This window comes from Rhododendron vialii, chromosome 7a (genome assembly GCF_030253575.1).
Source record: "Rhododendron vialii isolate Sample 1 chromosome 7a, ASM3025357v1".
NCBI classification, from domain to species: Eukaryota; Viridiplantae; Streptophyta; class Magnoliopsida; order Ericales; family Ericaceae; genus Rhododendron; species Rhododendron vialii.
This window is the reverse complement of record NC_080563.1, coordinates 20,783,428-20,808,953: the sequence shown is the minus strand read 5'-3', so window position 1 is coordinate 20,808,953 and position 25,526 is coordinate 20,783,428. Positions and strand designations below refer to the sequence as shown.

Sequence of the window (25,526 nt, the reverse complement as noted above, 5' to 3'; positions counted from 1 at the left end):
TTGGGTACGATACCCAGACTTCCGGATTATTATGCTTCAAAGGATGTATTAACCCTACGCTTGGGGTGATCATATATATTGATATATTGATGGACGAAGCAATTCCCCCCCCCCCCCCCCCCCCCCCCCTTTTTCCCCCTTTTTTCCTCCACCTTCCTTCCTCTTCTCCTCTCAATCCCCCATCTCCAGACTTCTTCTCTCTTTCTGTTTTCTTTCTACACCCATGGTTGTGAGGTGGTTGAAACTCTCTCCCTTGGGAGCTGAGACCTCCCACTCTCCCCATTATTTTTGGACTCAGGAGCCAGATCCAGGGTTCTAGGTCTAGTTTCTTGGAACATGTGCACCAGCGACGAAGACGGCGTCTGCCTTCACTCTGCGACAGGACGAGTTCGAGTTGGTGCGGCGAGTCATCCAGGAGGGTCTGCTCTGAGTTCATACCTGGCCTTTCAACTTCGGCCTCTCCAACCCCTCTTCACGAGTGTGTTTGACGGGTCCGACGCTGTGGTTCCAGGCGGCTTTTCTTTCTTGATTTTGTTGTTTTTTATGTATTTTCAGACCGGTAGTGTCCATTTTTTTGTACTGTTTTCTTATACATAATATCTGCATTTTTTGGTTGGTCAAAAAAAAATATTAGAACACGTTTATTTTTTTATGTGAAATATTCTCTTCGTCCCAAAAATTTGTCCGGATTGCAAAATGAGAACTTAAATAATGCATTTTTCATCAAAAAAATTTGAATTTTTGTATTAAATATCAAAGAGTTTCTTAATATTTGAAAAAAAAAGTGTAAATTTGTTTGAATAAAAACATGTTTTTTAAGTTCTCTAATTGTGGATCAGACTTTCTTTTTAGGACAGAGACATTGATTTGTTTGTTGCCATTTCCAAGTTTGAATCCTAGATCCGCCACTAGGGCCGGTTCAAAGATTTTTAGTGCCTAAGACCTAATAAAAAAAGTGTGTCCTTAAAGACAGAGAACAACAAGCTGATTAATAAAAACCCCAATTCATTTTCCCCTTACATTTACATCGATTATCAAGAGAGAGAGAGAGAATAGAGAGAACAAAGAAAGAGAACACTGAACAGCACGAGGTTCTTACCAGTTGGGAAACCCCGAGCTTGCCGAAAAAACCAATCGGAAAATCTATTGTAAAAGACGAAGACCCAGTAGGCTGCTACGGTGCTACATGTGCTACCTCTTAAATGAAGATGAGAGCACCTTTTTATTTTAGTTGCCTTTTTAATGAATGTTGTGTAATTTATTTTGGGCCTTTAGGCTGAATGAATTTTTTTTGTCTACGCTTTTTTTAAAATCAGATTGGGCCATTTGTTTTTTCTTATTGGGCTAAAAAGACCCCTACGCAAACCTAATGGTAAAAAAAAGGAGTGCCCCTAATTTTTTGGATGCCCAAGGTCCAAGCCTCTTGGGCCTTGAGGTTGGGCCGGCCCTGTCCGCCACCAAATACGCAGTATGACCACACTAATGGTCCTGATGTTCTGAGGTAAAATCATGCCCATGAACCTTTGAAAATTCTTTTTGCAAGTAGTTATTTTGTAGCGTTAGTTTTTCTACTGAATGTTGTGTTATTATTGTACGTCTACTGTTCAGGCCATGCAATCGACTGCATTTCTTCTTGTGCTGTTTTCCAATTTCTTTTGGAACAATCAATTTCAGGATTTTCTTTTCACTGATAGAAAATGTAATCGTACGGTTGTAAGAAAGTCAACACGGACTTAGATCTTGGAATTAATTTTCACACTCCCTTTTTTTATATTCACACTCCCTTCTGTGTCTTTTAGCAAAAAAAAAATACACACTTTCAATACTAAAAAACAAAAAAGGGAGTGTGGATATAAAAAATGGAGTGTGAAAATCAATTCCCATTATATAACTGACATGAGTACATATAACAATGCTACAAGTACCGTGCAAGTTGGGTAAAAAAGACATGAAATAGAAGCTCCAAAAAATTTGAGTTCAAAACAGCTGCTCGATCAGAATTCTTCGATTTATTAATGAAACTTATCTGATTCATTACATAATATATATACACGGATTGCACGTAGAATAGTCTCAAAGCCACATGGTCATTGCGTATAACTTGAGAGGATGTTATATTCATACCTTCTGTTATTATCTTTTCTGGAAGTTAAACGACTTGATTGAGAAGGCAAAGATTAACCCGAAGAGCAGAACTATCCCAACCATGATTAGAGCAACGTATCCCACGAAGTCATGCCTAAAATCAAAGTATTTTACCACAAAGTATTCCACTGTTTCACCTGTGTCAAGCCTCTCCTGAATGTCTCCATACTGTGACCCAACTAATCCATACAGACTCCAGGAGACTGGGCAAACGTAGTAGTACCACCTCCACCACAGCGGAATCCTCTATCATGATAGAAAAAAAATATATTAAAGACCATCTTTGACTGGTTTTTCTCAAATTACGGAATTTGAAGTGAATCTATTAGAACTTACTGTCTTTGGAATGATAAAGCCGGAGAAAAGGTTCCATATTGCATAGAAAGAAGAAGCAATTATCGATGCAATGTTGAGGTTGGGAGTTATGGCTACTGTCATCATCCCATAATATATGTAGTATACAAAAGTGCAATACATGAAGAACAAATACCAAAAGAATTTGGCTACTTTCCACTCAAATCCGATCATAGTGTATACTATGGCTCCATATGTCACAGTTTGAACCAAAATATATGGGAGCTCAATCACAACCTGCATGATGAAACGCATGGTGAGAAATAGTTACCGAACCATCACGAAACTTCATAATAAGTATCTAATTACGTGCAAGTCTTTTAGTAAAATGATGTTTTCTTTCTCAAGGGTAGATTTTTTAAAACATGCACTTCGAACTGTGTTTTTGTGGAATTTTTCCGCTTGATGATTGGCAGCTGGTGAATAAGGATATGATATTCTTACTAATATTTGCTACGATTTTAGGTTCATAGCAGTGAAATGTTAAATGTTGGCATGGAAATGTTAATTGTTCAGCATTAAACTGACAAATGTATTTATACTTCTTTTTGTACAGAAAGCACTAAGTTTTGTGTGTGAGTCTGTTTAACTAGAGTGAAAGTAATAGAAAATGCAAGAAAGAAAGAAAAAACTGATACTTTTCACGTGTTTGATTAGCATGAAAGGGAAAAAAAAATGATACTTTTCTGGTGCTAAAAAGTGAATTTTCTTGTACAATCCACTTTTAAAGCATTGGTCTCGTAGTTTTCACTTTCTTACTAAAATCAAAAGGAAATTTTATTTCACTGTGAAAGTTTTCACTTCTTATAGAACTTCCCATTTCCCATTTCCCATTATGCCCATAGTTTTCACCTTCTTTCATGATCCATATTGTGTATTAGGGGTAAGTACCTTAATATAAATATTTCTTGTAAGATTCTTACAAAACTTCTCATTATGACGAAATGTGTAGAAGAAAATAAATTTTCTTTTCACTCTACTTTCTCTCATTTAAACTTTCCATCATAATTTTCTTTCTAATCAAACGTAGCACATGGTTTGTTGTCTCTTTTCAATTCACCGGTTCCCCACTCAACTTTCTTCCCCGATATGAATCCAAGTACATATTTTCTTAATTTCACCAATCTGCATTCAGGTCTCACTTAGTTAATTTCCCTCTATAGCCTTTGAATTTGTCCCTATTTTTACAGCTCTTCTCTAACTCTCTATTCACTTCTTTCCTTCATCCTTCTCAGTTCTCACCGTCTCTCCTCTTTTGTGACCATCAATGCTACCTATATGTCCTCTACCATCACTACCAACGTCGTATTTTGCTTGTTTTTTAGCATACGCCAACAATTTTCTACTCTAAGCAGGCATTTCCATGAATGCCGACTTCTTTGCTGTAGTACTTCAGTGAATTCCAGGTCCTTGATACTTTTTGAATCCTATTTGTTAGGTTGTAGGAAGGTACTTAATTGACGAAGGAAATTTCGAAGGATAGGCTCTACATAAAAATACAGCAAATTACTTGTCCAAAAGCATATGGCAAAGCTGAATACATTCCAGCTGCGCTTTCCCTGTAAAAGACTGCTCTCTCAACAGCGACTATTGGCTGCACAGAAATGGCAGCTTGTATACCAACAAATACGACAACAGTGTACATAGAACCCATTGCATTAAATATATCTTGTTGTGTTTCCCTGAAAACCAACACAATGAACCTCGTCTTAGAAACTAAAAAATGGATAGAGAAATTACAGTATGGGTTCATGGCTTGTTGATTACCTTTTGGAGCCAATATCCCAGAAAATTGTCCCAAACAGCAGAGCTACCATAGTTGTGAACAAAAATCTCACAGCAGTATATGGCGGGTTTCGCCAGTATGATAAGTGTTGTTTCCATAGGCATGCCATACATTGGATGAGGAAAGACTGCGAGTATTGAGTGGCGAAGTATAGTTCTTTTGATCCTGGCGGAGGTGTACTCAGTTCCATAATTGTACTTTTGTTTCTCCTGATCAAGTCACCTTGTAATGTTATAATAAATACACTGAAACTATTTAGGCAGGGACACATGCATGAGACAGCACATCACGTGTTGCACACAACGCCCTTATCTTTTTGTTGATTTGTCGTTTTTTTTTATAAATATGCAATTATTATGTCATTTATGTGAATATATATTTCCTTGAAAGATGATCCTCAAGCATAATGTAACACTAATACATAGTTTGCAATATAGTGAAATATGTATCGTCATGTGTCCAATGATTGTCGAGAATTGGCTGGTGAATGTTGTGTCAACAACAAAACCTTGTTAGAAGTGCTTGTGCTTCTTTGGCATTGACCCTTGTAGATTACATGTTAAGGTTTGGAAACCCAAAATTTTTTATTTGGCCATTAAAGTTCTTCCCATACCTGTATAGTTCGGAGTTCTTGTACACATGAGCAAAGTCAACCCCAAGAGCTGCTTCTTGTGCTGGTGAAGTCACCTCTAACATCCAAGTAGCTGGATTATAACCATCTTTGATTTTATAAACTCCACTGATACCCTTAAACCAAGATCAATCGAATATGTTAGCTGCTAACTGAAAATATGGAAATATTAAGTGTCTCATATATTCATCATCTTTACCTCCAAATATGCGATGAGATGACAAGAGTGACGACCTAAGGGACCAACATATATTTCCTCACCTCCTCGTTTCAAAAGAAACAGCTGTGAGTCCCAAACGGTTTTCCTTAGTATCTTACAAAATTTCGAAGGTAAATATAATCATAGGATATCCTTATTCTTGTGTTAAAGAACCCATACCTCATCGAATGAATCAAATATGTCGATGCTTGGCTGATGGATGGTGCATACCACAGTTCTTCCTGTATCTACTGTGTTTCTCACTGTTCTCATCACTATTGCGGCAGCCCTAGCGTCGAGTCCTGAGGTTGGTTCATCCATGAATAGTATTGATGGGTTGGCTACAAGCTCAACTGCAATTGTCAACCTCTTGCGTTGCTCGGTTGAGAGACCATTTACCCCAGGCAACCCAACAAGTGCTTCCCTTAATGGGGTTAGCTCAACAAGGTCCATAACTTCATCAACGAACATCTGTGATTCCTCGCTTAGATTTACAACCAGTAATTATCATGATCTAAAATGAATACAGGATAATCATATTGAGGTTTTTATGTCCTACCTTTTTGAATAACACTTGTATTCATTTGTGGCTTTTGTCGTTTTGTTGCACGCGTCATAATCAGTTTTCAAGAACAGTTATTGGGAAAATAGTTTTTATAAACAAAAACATTCATCACATTTTCCAGTTTTTATTCATTTTCTCATATATGCAAATATCTCCCAATAATATAATGTCATTTTGACATTCTCTAGAAGTTGTGTGTTCATCTATCCCATTTAACTATATGAAAGAGCTTTGAAAATTGTCAGCCAAACAAGTTCAGTATGTTTTCTGCAGAGAAAAAAAATCAAGAAATCAAAATCTGACAACTACACCCAAAAAGGACCTTAATCCCTATAATTACAACTCACCTTTCTGGTGGCAGAATTAACTTCAGGAGGCAACCGGAGCCACGCAGAATATTTCAAAGACTCATAAACTGTAACATGAGGAGAATGAATATCTGTTTGCTCGCAATATCCAGCTATGCGAGCGAATGTTTCTTGTTTCTTGGGGTAGCCTGATATCGAGATTCTCCCCTCGATGTATCCACCAGTTTTCCTACCAGCCAAGGTATCCATCAGGGTGGTTTTACCAGCACCACTAACACCCATTAACGCTGTGAGAACTCCTGGTCTAAAAGCACCACTTACTCCTTTTAGAAGTTGAAGACGGTCTTCTTGTATTCCTTGTGCTCTCATTTCCTGCCATTAAAATATCAACTTTAGCACTTTGTAGTGAGTTTCCTACCCTTTAGTCCTAGATTTCAATTTAAATGGTAAAGTGAAGCATAAGTGTATAGAAGGCTTTTAATAGCGTATATCAGCATTTTTTGAGAATCCCTAAGAACATTCAAGACTTCAAGTTGGTTCAAGTTCAGCATTGAGTTCAAATAAGTGATACATTGACTTTACTACCATTAGAAGTTGCAGATACCTGTGGCATGTCGACTGCATACTTGATATCGTCAAAAGTGATCGAAAGGGGTTCAAACGGTAGAACCATTCCCCGCTTCCTATTCTGGTTAACTTCACTGCTTCTCCCTACTCTTGAAGACATGAATTTCGATACACTTCTTCGAAGTTCAACTCCCCTCTCTTCATAATTGTGAAACAAGTATGTTATAGCTAGAAACTCACAAGTCAAAAAAGGAAATTGAGAGTTAAATGACCCACCAGAAGAGCTATTTCCTCTTGAGGATAGCTCAATAACTTCTCCTCCTTTATAAACGTTTCTCTCCTCCAAGGTCTCTTTAGATAGAACTGCCTGAGGCTTCTCAAATGCTGCATAATGCAGATCAATTATTAAGAAAGTTGAACCACATAAACTTGACAACGCTTTTCCAAGTGTCGAACAAAAGTACGTATTTTGAAATGAATTAATCAGTTACTCACGGCTGAGATATGCTAGAGCTAGGGTGAAAATGCCGTTGAAGAGAAAAACATATCCAACCAAAGCTCCTACGCCAAGCCAATACCAATGTGCTTCTGGAAATATTCCACGAGCCTTTAAAACCAACACGCCTAATGATTCTGTAGAATTCGGAGGCACCTATAACACAAAATTTGCAAATCTCAGATGATCATAGGGAGAATCTACTTTTTGGTTTTGTTTACCGCAAATCCAGAAACACGATGCTTACTTGTCTCCAACTATCCCCAAGAAATTCATTCACCGCTATAGCATTCTGCCCATACATCAGAGGCAAGGCCCAATAACCCCATATCAACCACTTCTTTATATCATCTGAAGCAAAGAAAGTATTTCTTACATTTAATCCCCCCAAAAAAAGATTTGCATGTATGCAGATATTTTTAAATACTTTATGGCACTTTTTGTTTGTTTTCTTTTACCTCTTGACAAGATAAATCCTCCCATCACAAGAATTGCAAGTAATGCAAATGTGCCAAATGTGTTTGCCACAATCATGTTTCGTCCTAATGCGGCTATGAGTCTGAACAGCCCAGAAGCCATCTGGTTAATGCAAAGGAGTAGAAGGTACATTTTGAAAAACCTGACATTAAGAAATCCATTAGGTTTCCAAATCAAAATCTTGAAGAACCAAAGCCTTGATGATAGTTATAGATTATACCTTCCGACATTCGGATCGAGACCTATGACATAATAAGTGGTGAACACCCAAATACCGGTTTCTACAAATGTTATTGGGATCTTGAGGATCCATAAGGGCAGAGCATATGCCCATGCAGGGAAAAAAAGAAGGTCCCTTTGTTTGTAAAAGGGGGGAAGTTTCATGACAGTAATGGCTAGCTCCGAGAACCCATTAAACATAACCATTAGGATACTAAAGAACAGAGCACCCATGAAAATTGCACCATCTTGTGTTGTTTGCTTGCTCATCTCAGTTCGTAGAAATACCGTCATTGTAATGAATGCCATTATAATAAGCTGAAAAGAGAGGGGAAAAAAAAAACACATGAGTTCTTCTGTCTCGTCGTTGTATTAAAATTAGCTTTTAAGAATATTTTTTCCAAACACTTGTTTGGTTGGCATATTTAAATTTCCTCGGTTGACGGATTTTGAAACGTTCTTTTCATTAATTTAGGGGAAAAGAATCCTTTCTGAAAAGAAGTTTTCAAATTCTTGAAAACCAATAATCTTGCTTGAAGAAACAGTAATGCAACAACACGAAAAGAACAAATGCTTGAGTTTTCAAAATCAGATTCCAGAGAAGTGTTGCAAAAAACTGATTCTGAAACCACAATGGAATAAGGACAATGACTTAACTCGAAACATCTTGAATATGTAGACAAAGGAATTTCTCTTCATGAGCAAGTACTCCCTGGATATGAGAGCTTTTAGCAATTCTTTCTTTCCAATACCATATTTCTCAGTTGTTAAAGCCGCCGGATGGCTCTTGGCTTTGTCAAATGGGATGGCAAGCTCGTCGCCTAACTTTCGACCAACATGAAATGATGTAAATGCCTCTGCGAGTTCCATGACAGTAACAAATCTGTAAGGCTCATCTCTTCGTGCCCAGTACTGCTCTTGATCTTTTCTTGATGTCACCTATGTTTCCCACCATGAAAACTCGTCAAGAATTTGTAGGATCGTAACAAAGGTTCTAGGGTTTACAAATGCGGAACCATTATGGAATCAAAAGCGAACACCTTACTTAAGGTGGTTTATCCACGGCCGTTCCAACTGTTTCTATAATACTATTTGATGAAAAAATAAAACAGGAGCCACATGCTATAATATAGCTATATATGGTTACAAGTTTGTGCAGAAAAACATTGGAGTTTGTTCTGGCACACCCAATTAATGGATTGGTATACATCACTATCACCCTCCACACTCCGAAAGAAAATTATCCTAAAAACATTAGCAGAATAGCACGAGAATTCAAAGAACATTCGAGTTGAAGAAATTACTTCTTGTAAGAAGTCAGCCACTCCTTTCCTATCTGGACACTTGAAGCCCATGTGTTCAAAGAACTCAAGCACATACTCACGTGGGCCTTGGTATACAATGTGACCATCGGAGAGGAGAATTATGTCATCGAATAAGTCGTAAGTTTCTGGTGCCGGCTGGAGGAGGGAGATAACACAGGTTCCTTGAAGGATATGGATGGAGTTCTTGATTGAGTTCACAATATGGAAAGTTGTAGAAGTGTCCAAGCCAGTTGATATCTCATCCATGAAGAGTGCTCTAGCTGGTCCAACCAACATCTCCCCTGTATCATATATTTCTAGACGTTAGCGAGGAATATCTAGTTCAGAGTGGTAACCAATTAGTTTGTCAATTATTTAACATAGGTAACTCAAAGTCAGAAACAACAAGGGAAGTATCACATTTCATCAAAATAAGCAATTTTTTAAGAACACTGAAGGTGATCAATTTAAGGATTATAAATAGTGACGGATAGAAATCCGAAACCAGGAGATAGGAAGAGTGACCACTCATGTAAACTTATCAGGTTTGTCCAACATTTTTGGATTAATTACAGTTATCTATTTGTTAGAATGCTTTTACCTATTGTGACTCGCTTTTTCTGTCCACCAGAAATGCCTCTTAGCATTTGATCACCAACCATAGTGTCGGCACAAACTTCCAGCCCCAAAATCTTTGAATACATTATAACAAAAGGAAATATATCAATATCTAACAAATGCATACAACATTATCATTAATTAAGTAGGGACTTCAATAAAATACCTTAAGTACGTAGTCTATTGCCACATTGGCCTTCTGGCCTTCTAGTGATAATGCCTGGAATATTACAAACAACTACATTAGCATCCAACACATGCACAAGTGATTCACACCTATTACAAAGTTGGCAATTTCAGTACTTGTTTTCTGATAGAAATGAAACCTATTTTCCAGAAAACATTGTGATGATTTTTTTTTTAAAATCCTGGAAGATGCTTCGTGTCAAAATTGAATAAGATATGTAAATATTGAGGTGTTTTTTCCCCAAAACATTCTTGATAAATGTGTTAGGCCGCAGAAGTGAATATAGAAACTACTCTTTAGGTATTTGCTTACCTTCATATAAATATCAAGATCTGGGTCTGGAATGATGTTGGCTTCCTTCTCTCTCCTAGACAATTCTGTTAGCATTTCTAAAAAAAAACAAAAACAAAAATCGATGAAATGATTCGGACCCATAATTATTCTAGATACCAAAATGGTACTATTATGAAGTCATTTATTAAATCTTTGTAATCACTAACCATAACGAGATCCAACCCCTTGACATCTAGCTGAGAAAGCCAGTGTTTCTCTCACTGTCAATTCTCCTATATGCAAGTCATGCTGGCTTGTATAGGCTGATGTCCTTTGTGGAACAAATTCATTCATTCCACAACCATTATACGTTACATTCCCTGAAACCTGTCAAAAAAAAACTATCCATAAAGATTCATGTAGGATCACAAGATGAATCAAATTCGTAGTTTGCATTGCTTCCAAAGTACGTCTAAACTTGGCATCACATTTTTTTCCTTGCCCAGTGGGATTCAATGTTAGAATTTATTTGTGTGGCCCACATGCTGCATCAATCCTATTTATATTTTATAGTATTTATGTTTATAAGTAAAATATGGGTATTAGATTTAAATAAAACATCGCCTAAATAATTGGAAACTATTCATGAAAAGGTTTGGTGACTATTCATGAATAGATATAGTGACTATCCATGAATGGGTTTAGTGACCATTCATGTATAAGGTTGCAAATATTAATGAATAGGTGCCTTGTTAATTCTTTGATGGAAGAAAGTATGAAGTATTGTGTCCATTGGAAAAGGGTCCCGCTCTATGTATATAAAGCCTGTGATTATCATCAAGGTACGTGTGAAACCATTTATATAGATTAGATTAGAAATCCTACCCATTGCTATCCGAAATCAAATAGTGAGAGATTGTGTTGGTGAAGCATATTGGTTCAACATTGAAACGGTTTCCAGACTTCTCAAGACTTAAAAACACCATGGCAAAAGGTAAGAAATTTTTCTGTTGCGTATTTATTTTGGTTCTCCCACATAAGTTTATCATTCAAATCTTACACCATACAAAGTGGCTACTCTTAGAAAGTCTTACTGCAAAAATAGTGGCCCCTACCTAAAGATTTGATTCCATTTCTGTGCTCATTACCTTACTTCATTCTTTCAAATTCTAGAGCATCGATAATGCACAAAAAATATAGACATTAGATACATAAATTTTATATTTTGACAAATTAACAAATTAGGACAACCAAAACTGGTTTGCACTTGAAGGCAAACCTATTGTGAATAGTTATCTAATTGAACTACTTAGGCTATCTCACTGGCTAGAGATTGGAGTTTTCTTAATTTTTTTTAATTCTTCACTTTCCATAAAGGTGCTACATGCATTCTACAATCGTTGAGGTAATTATGTCATTATGTGAGTAAAGTTGAGACCTACAAGATTGCTATGTCACCAAGTGATGATCCTTTCCATTTTGTCTGTCACACGCAACTAGCCACAACTATTAATACCATGGTAGCATAGAAAATACATTTTATTCCCTCCATCCCGATTTGTTAATCCACTTTTTTTATTTTTATATATCCTAATTTGTTTGTCCATTTGACTTTTAAATGGATAAAATTTCCTTTTTGCCCTTACTTTTTTTAAATAAATTACATTTCAAAAAAGTTGAGTGGTAAATGTAGGAAAGTAAAATACTTAGGTGTAATTATTATGTTCCCTAAAATTTCAAACATTGGACAAACAAATTGGGACAGATGGAGTACCAACCTAGTTCAATATAAAGTCAACATTAATCTTGTCCAATTTAACCATGGTTACTCATTTTTTCTTACTTTTAGATCACAATGAAGTTCTCCCGCCAAAGCTCGCAGCAATGTAGTCTTTCCAGAGCTTGGTGGGCCTAAAAGTAATGTCAATCTGAAAAAAAAAATAAAAATACTAATGAAATGAGAACTAATTGGTTAATGAATTGTTAGGTGAAGTTCTTAATGGTCTACTAGGTGGGTGTTGTTTTTTCTTCTCACCTGGCAGGCTTGATGATTCCACTAACATCCTGGAGAATTGCCAATGGTAGCTTCCTGCTTGGTATGATGTGGAGATAATTCAAGAATCCCTTCACACACACACACACACAGATAATTAGTTTGATCTATAAAGATGGTACAACAGTGGAGACATGACATGATTTTAAACTGTGATAGCAACAATAAGCAAAACAAGTCTTAACGAAATCTGCCAAACTTGACTAAACAGGCCACTTCTTGGACCAAAAAATTGATAGTTTATTATACCAATTCAGTTATTTTGATTAATGGACAAAATCAGAAGTGCAAGTTTAGAAACTTTTGTAGATGGTGTTATTGGTGAACTTAACCTATGAGTAATTAAAGAGAAACAACTCATATACTAAGAACTCATGAATCATTTATTTTTTCTGACTTAAAAATTAAATAGAACCTAACAAATCCTGACAACAATATCAATTTATTATTTTGTAATGTTTTATTGACATAAAATAATGCAGGGAGACTACTTGGGCTATCGCAATCAATGAGTTTTCATGTCATATGTTTGTATGGTCACGTTGTTGTCAATAGCATCAACCATATCTTTTGCATTATAGTATGTGACTAAGCAATTAGCTAAAGCAACTTACACGAGTACTGGAATTTAAAAAGATCTATTTACTGTTGCAGCTGCCGCCCATGGTGGGTCCAGAAATCCAACGGCACTCATTAACAGTAACTCGGATTATAGTTCAAATATCATGCAAAATGTTATTTATTCCATATTTTAGCTAGAGGTCTTGGACTCTTAGGAAAGCTCTTTGTTTTCTAAAATGAAAAATCTAGTCTTAATCTACGATCAACACATAATTAAGGAGGTTTTCTTCAAGTGTGAAAGTGGTGAAGCTCATTGATTAGGGGGCTACAAGCGTAGTTGATGAATTCACAATTTATATCTACCAGGTGACACTAGAATGATATTTTAGTACTATATAACTGAAAAATATTGTAACAGGCGTATTTAGTTCAAAGTGCAAGGTTCAAAAATTATGTTGTTCAATCCCGCTCTATATCCATGAATCAAACGCGGCTTTATTTTATGCATGTTTCTTATAGGTTAAATTTTGTTCTCCCTGGGAATTCCACCCTCCTCGGTATTGGAATGTGTCCCACATCGCTTGGACATGTCCCGTTTGTGCTGGTTATAAGGTCTTAGTTTCCCTCTTCTTAACACCTGGGTTTTAAGGAGTAGTGTGGGCTGGGCTTTTCAACTCTCGATACCCGTTCCATTTTTTTTACAGGATCCACGCCCGCTAATTTGATGAATAATTGACACGAAATTCACCCAAGGTGGGTGAAGAAAATAGTTTGCTAATTCTTAAAAATTTCCCAGCTTGTTATTGTGATGCGAGATAGAAAATTTACCTGGAAAATATTAACAAAGAAGTTGGAAACTGTTGGGAGTGCTCTGCCGCCAACATAGGCCTCTGCATCAACGTTTAAATGCTCAAACCTTACTTCAATAGTCGGAAGATTAATCCCAACTCTGCATCAAGTTTTTTAAGAAACAGAAAAAGGGGAGGGGAAAACTAAAACAAATTAGTAAAAGATCTCACAAACCCATTTTTTTTATTTATCCGGGGAATTCAAATAAAGTAATAATCCTACCACAATATAGACGCAGTAACTAACAATAAGAGCATCCACACCAGACTCTCTCTACATTTTGGACCAATTTACACCTCAAAAAGCCACTTCATTACTTTAGCTACCCACTTTTAAAATATATACTACATGAGGCCCTTTACTCTCACTCTTTTCTCAATTAAAATATTCAAACTCGCTCAAATAAACAAATAAACACAGCAGCCAAATGTCTACTGGAAGGCCACCAATGTCTACTGGAAGGCCACCAGGAAGGCCAAATGTCTACTGGAAGGCCACCAGAGGAGACGACATCACCTGGACTTGGGACGAGATCAACCAAACACGGCGGAGATCGAGCAACGTGATGCTAGCCTGAGACCCGATTGCCCCCCCGACGGATCGTATTCGCTGGCAACAACAGAATTCCTCGGTTGTGGCCACAACTTGAGGCCACCCGGCCTTCTCCGCTCCCACAGGAAATGCAAAAAACTCCTCCTAGGGCTCCGAATTTGGCCCCCTCGCTGATAGAAAGATGAGGAAGAACAAAGAAGGGGAAGAACGTCAGCTCTACGTACCAACGCAAGTGAACAGTTGCTCGGGTGTTGCAACGAGGAACTGTTCATCCCGCTACTCCTGGGGCGATTTCAACGAGGGTGGTAACGCAAGCTTTTGGGGTTTTTTGGGGTTTGGCTCATTACCATAATTTTCAAGGTCAAGTAACGACCATGATGCGGATGCTTTAAGAAAGAAGTGAAATATTACACAGGGGGAAATCTCTGATACACACCCCTTGATCGGAGTGTACTATACATCATTATGAATTTTTGAGTCTCATTTTACAAATTTTCGTAATCCAATTTGTGAATTTTTTGGTTCAGAAAGCCAGCGAGTTAAAAAATGATTGGTCAAAACTTAGGAGGTTTTGTTGTGTTGGTTGCAATTTTTTTTAATGTAATTATTGAATTTTTGTGATCTGATATACATATACAAGTTGCTTTGTGTTCAAATACGAGATTTTGTGGTGGGATATGAATTTTTGTGGCTCAAAAAAAATACAAAAGTGCATATCATACTTTAGGGATGTGTACGTATAATTAATGACCAAGGGCTTGTTTGTTAGCCGTAAATAGGAGTGGAATATGGCTTTGTCCCGGATAGAACCAGTGGCAGACGTAAGATTTGTACTCTGCGGGGATCCGAATCACATGTATTTTTACACTTATAATAAAAAATAGTCTATAATATAGATATTGTTGCTTACTAGTTCTGAGAAAAAAACGAAATTGTGTACATATACATAATCGCATTTAATTTAATAACTACGACCGAAAAGTGGCCGATAACTTGAAATTTTAGAGTGGGGAAGGGAGTGTTTTACACATATACAGAAACTTTATCACAAAAAAATTCATTCAAGAGATTCGTAGGGCCAATCCTATAGAACTTTTACAAATTAATTTGAAAATATAGTATAGTTAGTGGGATAATTCCCCCCCGGGTGCCACTGGATATAACTATCCGGATTGGGTATATCCGTTGTTTGTTTGCTCCTTTGTGTCCCGGATATAATTCTCCCGGCATATATTTTTCTCCTAGCAAGGGCCTTAATTTTAATCCAAATTATATCCGGCTCTCACTTTATCAAAATAACCCTCTGGCCCCTTTCCTTGCACACGCAGAGAGAGAGAGAGAGAGAGAGAGAGAGAGAGGAGAAGAAGATATCGTCGAGAAACTTTAGGGGATGGAGAAATTTCTCATTTGTCAAACCTAGAAAGAATCAACAACAAATACACATATTCACACATTTCTTTGTAGAATCAACAAGAAACCCAGGAAATTGCTAAGACCATGGGAAAGAAGAAAGAAAGGAATAATTACCTAAGAGCTTCTTTCAGAATGGGTTCATCAGTGGGATTGCGCGAAGAAACTTTAACCGTAAAAACGAAATGATGAAACTGACAATGATAACGGTGATGATGAACACAGTCCTTTCAAAGCAATGGGGAAGAAGAAATGGGTTTTTCTCTCCCCTAAACTTCAGCCTCAGGCGGTGTCGGGATTTGTGCGGGTGCGTGGGTGGGTTTGTGCGTGCCTGTGTGTGTGAGAAAGAGCAATCTGAATTCAGTTAAAACAATCAAAGGCAAAATAGAAATTTTACCCAATTGTATAATGTTCACCCCCCCATATCCCCTTCTAAAAAAAATTAAACAAACCAAATAACTTTTAATCTAATCTTCTAAAATAATCCGTCTTTATATCATATCCCTCTCTTATTATATCTCACTTTCTTCTCTAAAATTTTACCTCTACCAAACAAGACGTAAGTGTCAAAACTTTTATCCTTTTTTTTTATTATTAATATTCTTAAGCTTATGGTCCACCATTCAATCTTATCGATTCATCGTTATGATGGAATTGGAAAAGTAAATAATAGAACACATTTTAATGAATAAACAAATAAGTACAAAAGTTTGATTATTTTTATCTTTTGAAATAATTTTCCCATTTTTTTATTATGAAATAATTTTCCCATTAGTTTCATCCTATTTGATTTGTCTAGCCAAATTAAAATAGATAAATAAGAAATACAAAAAAATGGCATTAGGTCCACGAACAATATCTCGTGCGTGTTAACGAAAATTTGTGAGAATAGAATTTGAGATTCTAAAGATTTCTAGAAGAGGGGAAAAAAAGGCAAAAATCTAATTCTACATAAGTTGAGTTGGGAGTGCTTTCCTGATCAAGTTTTAGATTTGAAGTATTCAAAAATTGGTTTTCAGCTGTTCACAATAACACTGCCAAATTTTCTACTTTACTTGAGTTTGGAGTGCTTTTCAGATCAAGTTTTAGATTTGAAGTATTCAAAAATTGGTTTTTGTAACGAACCCTCCCACCCTATACAATATTGTCCGCTTTAAATATCAAATCCCATCAAACTTCCCAGTGAGGTCACTCATTCTTAGATTGCTCCAAGGTGAGCATATTTAATTGTGAAGTTCCAATGGGCTTTGACGTCCTTACGGTTTTAAAAGGCCTTGTACAAGGTAAAATGACGATTTATTATTTATAGCACATGACTTACACTTCACCAAGTGATGTGGGACCACCCCCGGCTGACCCCTCTAGTCACCGATCAAACAACCCCTGCATGGGTCCCAACTGCCCTCTAGCCAATCGACCACTATCTAAAACTTCAAGGGGTGGGGCTTTACAATCTCCCCCACTTAGAAACACACGTCCTCGTGTGGGGTAGAGATTATGTCCCACATTTTTCGGTTGGTGCAGGCTCTAAAACCATATATAACGACTCGCTCCCGCCCTGTACAATATTGTCCACTTTGAACACCAAACCCCATTAGACTTCCAAGTGAGGGAACTCATCCTTGGATTGCTCCAAGGCAAGCACGCTTAACTGTGAAGCTCCAATTGGATTTGATGCCCTCACAATTTTAAAAGGCCTTATACAAGATAGGACAGCACACGACTTATACTTCACCAAGCGATGTGGGACCACCCCAGCTGACCCCTCTGGTCACCGATCAAACAGCACCCGCACGCCTAAACCTCCCTCAGGCCAATCGACCACTACCTGAAACTTCCAAAGGGGGAGTGTCACAGTTTTCCAGCTGTTCACAATAGCACTGCCAAATTTTACTACATTTTTATTTTATTATAAAAAATAGAGGGAGGGCAAACACTTTTTGTTTGCACATTTTTATTTTTAAAGATGGGTGGGATATTGGGATAGTGGTTATGGCAGTGGATATTAATTTATCACTATTTTTTTAAAAGTAAATTAGCTTGAAATATAAAAGTGGTTAAGCAAATATATTAATTTACAAGGGGCATACCCTACGAAACAAGAGGGGAAAAAAGAAAAAAAGAAAAGAAAAGTAGATACTCCCTTGCACAACCCGGGTGGGATAATGAACATTTATTACTATTTTTGTCCATAATAATTATTCTCTCTGTCCCACTTTAAATATCTCTTACCGGAATTCGTGAATTTCAAGCCCTAAAAAAATATTTGTACACATTATTATTTTTAGTTTCTTACACTAAATTAATAATAATATGTACAAATATGTTTTTATTTTGTTTGAAAATGCACGGATTTTCGTATGAGACTTTTAAAGTAGGACGAATAGAGAATTTATTGGCATGATAAAGTAGTTGTAAATACTTAAGTTTGAAGGGCCAATAACAAAAATTATTTTTGTGATGGGGCTTCAAAAAATGGAGACACCAAATTGGTGTCCCTTTATATATCATCAAAATTAGAATAGATTTCATAGCCATAATAAAAATGTTCATAAATTATTTATACGTAGAGAATCTAAAGTTATAATCTAAAAACCATATCCACAGTTATCACAAACACACCCCTTCTGTTAGCAACTTATTAGATGTTTAATATAGAGTTTTATATGTTTTTATCCCTTAAACTATACATTTTTTGTCTACTTCATTCCTAAACTACTAAAATCACATGTTTTATCCCTTGACTTTCTGATTGCAACCCATTTGGTCCGATCATTGACCGCATCCCAATTTTTGAACAGAAAACTCGGCTTATTTACCCTTTTGTCCCGGACGACTAGCAAACTGCCAATTTGCTTCCCGATCTAGACATTTGTCCAAATTTCACCATCTAGCATGCGTTAATTTATTTTATTTTTAAGTTTTGAACATGATTCTTTACCATCCAAAGCGCGTTTACTTCCATTTTTTTAAGTTTTGAACATAAGTTTTTATTTTTAAGATTCCTCTCCATGAAATGAACTAATAATTAAATTAACAAAAATGAAAAAAAATATGGATAAAGACAAAAAATAATCCAAATAACTATTAAGCCAAACCTATGGCTTACATAAACAACTTGGCTTATTTTTTTAATCTTTATTTAAAAAAAATTACATTTGTTAGTTTTGCGTTAATTTTTTGTGGATTATCCAAAAAAATTTGTCTTCTTGGTATATTGTTAATTTTATTCAATAAAGTTTGAGTCTACATCATAAATTTTACTTTTTCAATTTTCGTCATCAGTCAAACAAATAATCTACACAAATTTGACATAAAACTAACAAATGCAAAAAAAAAAGTTATAAAGATAAAAAAATAATCCAAGTGGCACATAATATGTAAATCATTGTCATCGATTTTTTTCAGATAAAAAAATGCGTTTCTTGTTGGATCAAGGTCTATTAGAATTTGCCGAACAAAAAGAACCATTAGAATCTGATGATAAAAGAATATCTATTGAATCTCATATACTAGTATATACTCCCTCCGTCCTATTTTTATTATTCATTATTTTGTTTTTTTGTTTTATGTCTTTTGTCTATATCTTTTAGTGTAGATCTTAAAAAATATGCAATATGGATCTTGTTTGATAGATCTCGATTAGTTCTATAATAGAAAGTTTTCAAAATTAAGAAAAAATATTATAGATTGAAAGATATAAGCAATTAAAAAATGACATGCAATTAAAAAATAGACAATGAAAATAAGATGGAGGGAGTACTAGTATAGTTTTGTTATACGCTTCATAAAAAAAAATTTATTGTTATGCGTAATTTAGTTGTGGACTAAATTACATGATTCAATTTTTTTAAATTTTTTTTTTTTGCATTTCTAGCTATTTGGGATATATTTTTGTCTGTATTCAATTTTTATTCGCATTTGTTAGTTTAGTGTTACATATTTACAAATTATTGATTTGTCTCAATGAGAGGAATCTAAAAAATAAAAATTATTTCAAAACTTATAAAAATTGAAATGAATGTGCATTGGATTGTGAGATACCAAGAATGACCGTGTTTTGACAGAAACAAATAAGGGCGTCAGGGCTTGGGACCATTTTGACTCATATTTTAAACGTTAGGGACTAGGACGAATGTTTGGATTGGGGACCAAATTGGGCGTTTGTTAATACTTTGGATTATTGGTTCGTTTCAAGTAGAGAAATCTAAAAAGTACTCCCTCCGTCCCATCTTCATTGTCCATTATTCCTTTTGTCTCTTTTGTGTCTATTGCCTATATCTTTTAATCGATAATATTTTTCATAATTTCGACAACTTTGTCTTATAGAACAAATTGAGATCTATCAAATAAGATCCATATTGCATATTTTTGGAGATTCACATTGAAAGATATAAGCGATTGAAAACTGACAAGAACATCAAAAAAGGACAACCAAAATGGGACGGAGAAAGTAAAAAATTATATTCAAACTCGAAACAATTGAAGTAAACGCGCGCTGAATGGTGAACTTTGGACAAATGCCTAGATTGTGGACTAAATTGGCACTTCACTAATACTTCATAGACCAGAAAGGTCAACATGCCCCAATTTTCCTTGTAAAATTTGGATGTCGTTAACATCGGACCAAATGGTTTGCAAAAAGTTGAGGAATGAAATAGGTGGTTTTAATTGTTTAGGGACAAAGTAGACAAAACGTGTATAATTTAGGGGATAAAACATACTATATATAATAAATAAATAAATAATAATAATAATAAAACAATCTTTAATATATAAACATCTAAATTCTTTTGATTTCAAATTTAAATTTCTTAGCGACACAAATACCCTATTTCACCTCCATCATCAGACACTCCACCACCGGCTCCTAGTGTCCCGCCACCACGTCTCCTCCCTCTACACCATCACCACCCCCACTTGGTCTTTCAGGCTCCGGCGCTGGCACCAAGAAAGAAGTAGCGCCTCATTGAGCCGGCCACCAGTTGTCGCCAATGAGATCAACTATCAGAGTCTGGAGACAGCCATCTTTTTTTTCGTTTTTTAATTAGGAACAACGATAGATCTGAGGCAGTATATGTGGATCTAAAGCGTTTTTAAGAAGGTTCGGTTCGGAGTGAGATCCTCTCTAGTCCGTTGAAGGAAGTGGACCAAATAGTGGGATTCATTTGTGGGTCTCACGTGAACTATCAGGATCATTTACTTTTTAGATCTCATCGAGAATATTAGTTATACCAATAATCATGTTGATTACATAAGCAATAATTTATATTCTTTTTTTTAGTATGTTAGTCAACAGGAGGTTCAGAGGCTATCCATAGCGCTAAAATCCCAAATGTGCTTCCATTGGAATTTGGTCACCACGGGGGAGAGAGGAGAACAAACCACCCATACTAGCGTGGTGTTCTCAATAATTTATGTTCAAAACACATCTCTATTGCAAAAACTAGATTTTGATTCACTGTTTTATTTTGATTTGATATTGCAAAAAATATTTTCCCGAAACACAATTTGTTCTGTTTTTTGGAACATGTCATTTGATAAACATGATTTATTTGCGAATATTGGTATACTCCTTCAGATGGTCTGAAAAGTGAATGATCTCCAGTCCAGTCCCTTTGAGGGTCCCTACAGAAAAGCCATTTGGTTTCTCCTTGAACACCCAGTTCAATTTGACTGCTTTTTTGGTCTTTGATTGTACTCCATTTTGTGAGTCCATTACGAAAATAAGTGTAATTTTTAGATTAAAAAATAAATTTAGTGATTTCGTGCTTAATTTTCTAAATTTCTTGACTCCACATCAAAGTCATTCATTTAATTTACAAGTCGCCCGTACATAATCATCTTGATCAGATAACTCTAAGTGTTTGATCCAATCTTTCAATTTTTCAGTCAAAATTTAGGATTGTGAATTCTAAAGGAATTTTGAAGAAAAATCCAGACAAGTGAATCAAGAAAGAACTCATAATTATTTGATTAAACTAATTTCTTACCAGGTAACACGGAAAATTATCTTAAAACTAAAGTACAATTTGTGTGGGGTTCCGAACTGGACTTCACTCATCTATCTATGTACAAAATGGTCGGTATTTTAAGTGGGCTAAACTTTCATCATTAGCTTCTTCTTTTTTAAAAAGGAATAAATATTATAATAAATTGGTGAGAGATCCACTATAGCATGTTTATAACCCACTAAGTCTACTTCTAAATTTCATAACCCCTCTAGTCCACTAATATAGTTAGATAACCTAATAACTCCAATTTACTGAAAAAGATATATTTTTCAAGACCAAAAAACCCTCCTATATAACATATGGAGAGAGAAACCCTAGATCACAAAACAGATCTGAACCTCTCCTCTCTCCCTCCCTCTCTCTCTCCTCTCTCTCTCTCTCTCTCAAAACTGATATGTGTGAAAGACGACGGTGAGCAAGACGACGCTGGACCCCGCGATAACCCCGAGCACGACCCCGATTTGTTTCTGCTTTCTAGTGGATCAAAAGAGGATGATGAGGCCGAGCAAACCGGTGGCGAGCGTGGCTAACATGAGGACGGCGATGAGGTTTTGTTACATCCCAGATAGAAAAGTTAGGCCAGAAACCTTTTGGTATCTCCATCTCTGTTCTCTTTCTCAAAATTTCTCAACCTCCATCTCTATATTTGTATTTTTCACATGTATGTATATACAATACGTTCAGGTATTGGGAATTTTGAACGAATCTTTGTTTACATGGAATCCATGATGAATTGAGGGGAAGGAATCTACCTTTAGAGTTTTTGTTCTTAGTTTTTGTGCAAATAAAACCCTACTTGAGGGGAATTGGGTAGGTTTGTTTTCTTGACTGTGGAGTTTTTTCTCATCAGACTATTAGCCTCATAAATGGGCCTTTGTGGTAGACGGAATGAGGCGCTCCTCCTCCGATTGTAGTTTCAATCAATCATATAACGTTATTCAGCTTTTACATAAATGCGCTTTAAAGTTGGTTTGTCTATCGTATTAAGAAGGTTGATCCAGTCATTTATTTGTTTTACTGGAGTGAAATCTGGAGTAGTAAAAATAAAAAATATAATATTATAAGAAGGTTGATCTCTATTGTTTCTATGGTTAGAGATCTTAATTTTTTTGAATAAATATATAAGGTTATATTTGTGCTTTTTATCAATCACCTATTGATTTGGTCTGCGCAGCGGCCTCTCCGACTTACTTCTAATATATTTGGAGTTTTTTGAATAAATATGCAAAGTTATGTGTGTTTTTTCTAGGATTAGATATATAAGGTTGGAACAAGTTGTGTTTTTTGAAAAAATATATAAGGTTATACGTGTGTTTTTCGTGTCACACAAAAAATATATTTTTGTGTGTTTTTGTTATTATTTAATGTCATTTTTTTAAAACATTCTCAGTTAGAGAGAGATATAATAATATATAACGTTATATTGTTTATATAAAACCTTATATATGACATTTTGTATCGTGTAATGTTATATATGAGTTTCTGTCATATATAACGGTATATACTCCGTTATTGATCACTTATTGAATTGGTCCACGTAGCGGCCTCTCCGACTTATACGTGAAAATATGTAATTTGACTAAGATATAATGTTATATATTCTATTTTTTTGTGAGATTTAGAACTACAGAAGCTCAAATATAATGTTTTATGTTTTTTTTTTTTGCGATATTTAGATATTCAAAAACTCACATATAATGTTATATTTTTGTATGGACCAACATATAACGTTAAAGACTAAAAACAAGGAAAAAAAAATGTTGCATGTTAGAAAATTTTTGTCACACATATAATGTTGTATGTTACAAATTTTTTATCACTCATATAACTTTAAAAAATCAATACAAGAAAAATAGGAAAAAACAAAAAGAGAAATTTGTCACATATATAACGTTAAATGTAAAGTACAGCGGGTTCAATAAAAAAAAATCAAGAAAAATGAACAAATACGTTTTTTGTTACACAAATAACGTTATATGTGGCGTGATGGCAGCGGCTACAATGGTGGTGGCAGCGGCGACGGCTTGATTGCAACAAAAACGAAAAAAAAATGAAAAAAATACATTTTCGTTTTAGCCAAACAAAGCCCTTGTTTTTTAGGTGGGGTATTTTTGTCATTAAAATTATTAGTGGACTTAGTGGGTTATGAAACTTAGAAGTGGACTAGATGGATTTAGAAACTGCTATAGTGGACTTATACAAAATTCTAAATAATTTAGAGCATTAGAAAACTTGTGTACGGAGAAATTGAGAGTTAAAACGAAATCCAATAATTGGTGTGCTTTTTAAGAAAGTGAGATATATAGGAAAAATACTTCAGTTGAGAAATAAGCTAGACTAACGAAAGAAAGAAAGAAAGGAAGGTTACCTGTCAATTCTTTTCTTGAGCTTCAACAAGAAAGTCTTATTACCTTCCTCTGCAATTTCCACAAGCCTTTCTACCAAATTCCTTTTCTCAATTATCCCAAGATTCTTGACATCAATTTCTCTTATTTGGCCCTCTTCGTCACTAAGAATTCCTTTCCTTATCCTCGCAAATGTCGGCAAATTTTCCAGCGCTGCCCATTTCAGTGCCTCTTCATCCTGTTGTTCATTCGAAGAGAAAGAGAAAAGCTCATTGCTCCTCCAGATGGTAGAGCTACTCCAACGTGCACTGATCGCTCTAATTACATTCTCCCCTCCCTCCATTTCTCAACCCCCAAGTTTTCAATGCAATTAATAGAGCCTGAATTTCAGAGCTGAGCTGAGCTGAAGTATATAAAATGCTACACTCTGTTTTTCTCTCTGTTTCTCTACCTAGGAGTTTTTTTGTTGGAGAGTGATGCCCTAATTACTTGTGTACAAATTTGGTTATGTCTTCTCTCTCTCTCTCTCTCTCTCTCTCTCTCTCTCGGTGTTTCTTATGTGTTTGTTGGTGGAGAGGGAAAGATCCAAGTACTTTGTGCCTCTCTCTCTCTCTCTGTGTGTGTTTCTTATGTGTTTGTTGGTGGAGAGGGAAAGATCCAAGTACTTTGTGCCCCTCTCTCTCTCTCTCTCTGTGTGTGTGTGTTTCTTATGTGTTTGTTGGTGGAAAGGGAAAGATCCAAGATCCAAGTACTTTGTGCCTCTCTCTCTCTCTCTGTGTGTGTGTGTGTTTCTTACGTGTTTGTTGATGGAGAGGGAAAGATCCAAGTACTTTGTGCCTCTCTCCCTCTCTGTGTTTCTTATGTAGTTGTACCTTTCAATGGTACATATGTGTGTGTGTGTGTCTGTAGCCCTTTTAAACTGAAAAAAGGTCAACCGAATGATTATTAGGTAATGCCAGATATTAAAAAAAATACTAATGATTAGGTAATGTCATGCGGTTGATAGAGAGGATGATGGAATGTCCATTTCTTCTCCTTCTTTGTTTTTTTAACTGGATGGAATGTCCATTTCCAGATACAATAGATCTACTATTAAAAAGGGGAGTGATTTTGGTACTCTCCAAATTGATAACCGCATCCCAAAATCAATTTGAGGAGTACCGAAAATGAAATCAATCCTTATATGGCATTGATTTTGGCACTTCCCTGAAGAGTGTGGTTATCAATTTGGAGAGTGTAAAAATTAATTACTTTTATAAAAAAAAAGAGAAAAAAAAAATTCTTTACTGCTCACCGTAACTTTCCAATTTTAGTAAAATCAAACGACCTTTTATGCAATCCCCATACACCCTACCCTAACTGATCATTCCTACATTTCTTTACCACAATCTATAACTTTTTGTGTTTTCATTTTGTGTGTTTTGTTCATTTTTCTGAATTTTTTGTTAGATTTACATAATATTTTTTGGACTAATCATCCGTCTCGACGAGTGAGTCTCAAAAGTAAAATATTATGACCAAAAGCAAAAAAATAAAATAACTAATGACAAAAAAAATAATCAAACAACTGTTTTTTTTTTTTTTTTTTTGTCTAAAGTGTCATCCTATATGAA

General features: G+C 35.6%; 1 protein-coding gene across 2 annotated transcripts; it reads right to left on the bottom strand.

Moving 5' to 3' along the window:
• Positions 1-1,990: 1,990 nt before the first annotated feature.
• On the bottom strand, positions 1,991-24,794 carry LOC131332423 (pleiotropic drug resistance protein 1-like). Of its 2 annotated transcripts, none has more exons than XM_058366638.1 (24): positions 23,937-24,794; positions 13,572-13,692; positions 12,165-12,253; positions 11,973-12,057; positions 10,357-10,516; positions 10,169-10,245; positions 9,836-9,889; positions 9,653-9,743; positions 9,052-9,353; positions 8,405-8,686; positions 7,749-8,065; positions 7,510-7,670; positions 7,299-7,402; positions 7,051-7,207; positions 6,832-6,939; positions 6,593-6,753; positions 6,028-6,360; positions 5,296-5,586; positions 5,116-5,199; positions 4,899-5,032; positions 4,267-4,494; positions 4,010-4,181; positions 2,482-2,736; positions 1,991-2,391 (listed from the first exon to the last, which is right to left on the bottom strand). In XM_058366638.1, the coding sequence occupies exons 1-24, from the start codon at positions 24,254-24,256 to the stop codon at positions 2,134-2,136; spliced, it is 4,344 nt and encodes a 1,447-aa protein (XP_058222621.1). In that variant the 5' UTR covers positions 24,257-24,794; the 3' UTR covers positions 1,991-2,133. The 2 variants fall into 2 exon arrangements, with proteins under 2 accessions (XP_058222621.1, XP_058222620.1); XM_058366637.1 differs by having other exon boundaries at positions 6,593-6,939; positions 23,937-24,447; positions 24,710-24,790.
• Between the last annotated feature and the right edge of the window lie 732 nt (positions 24,795-25,526).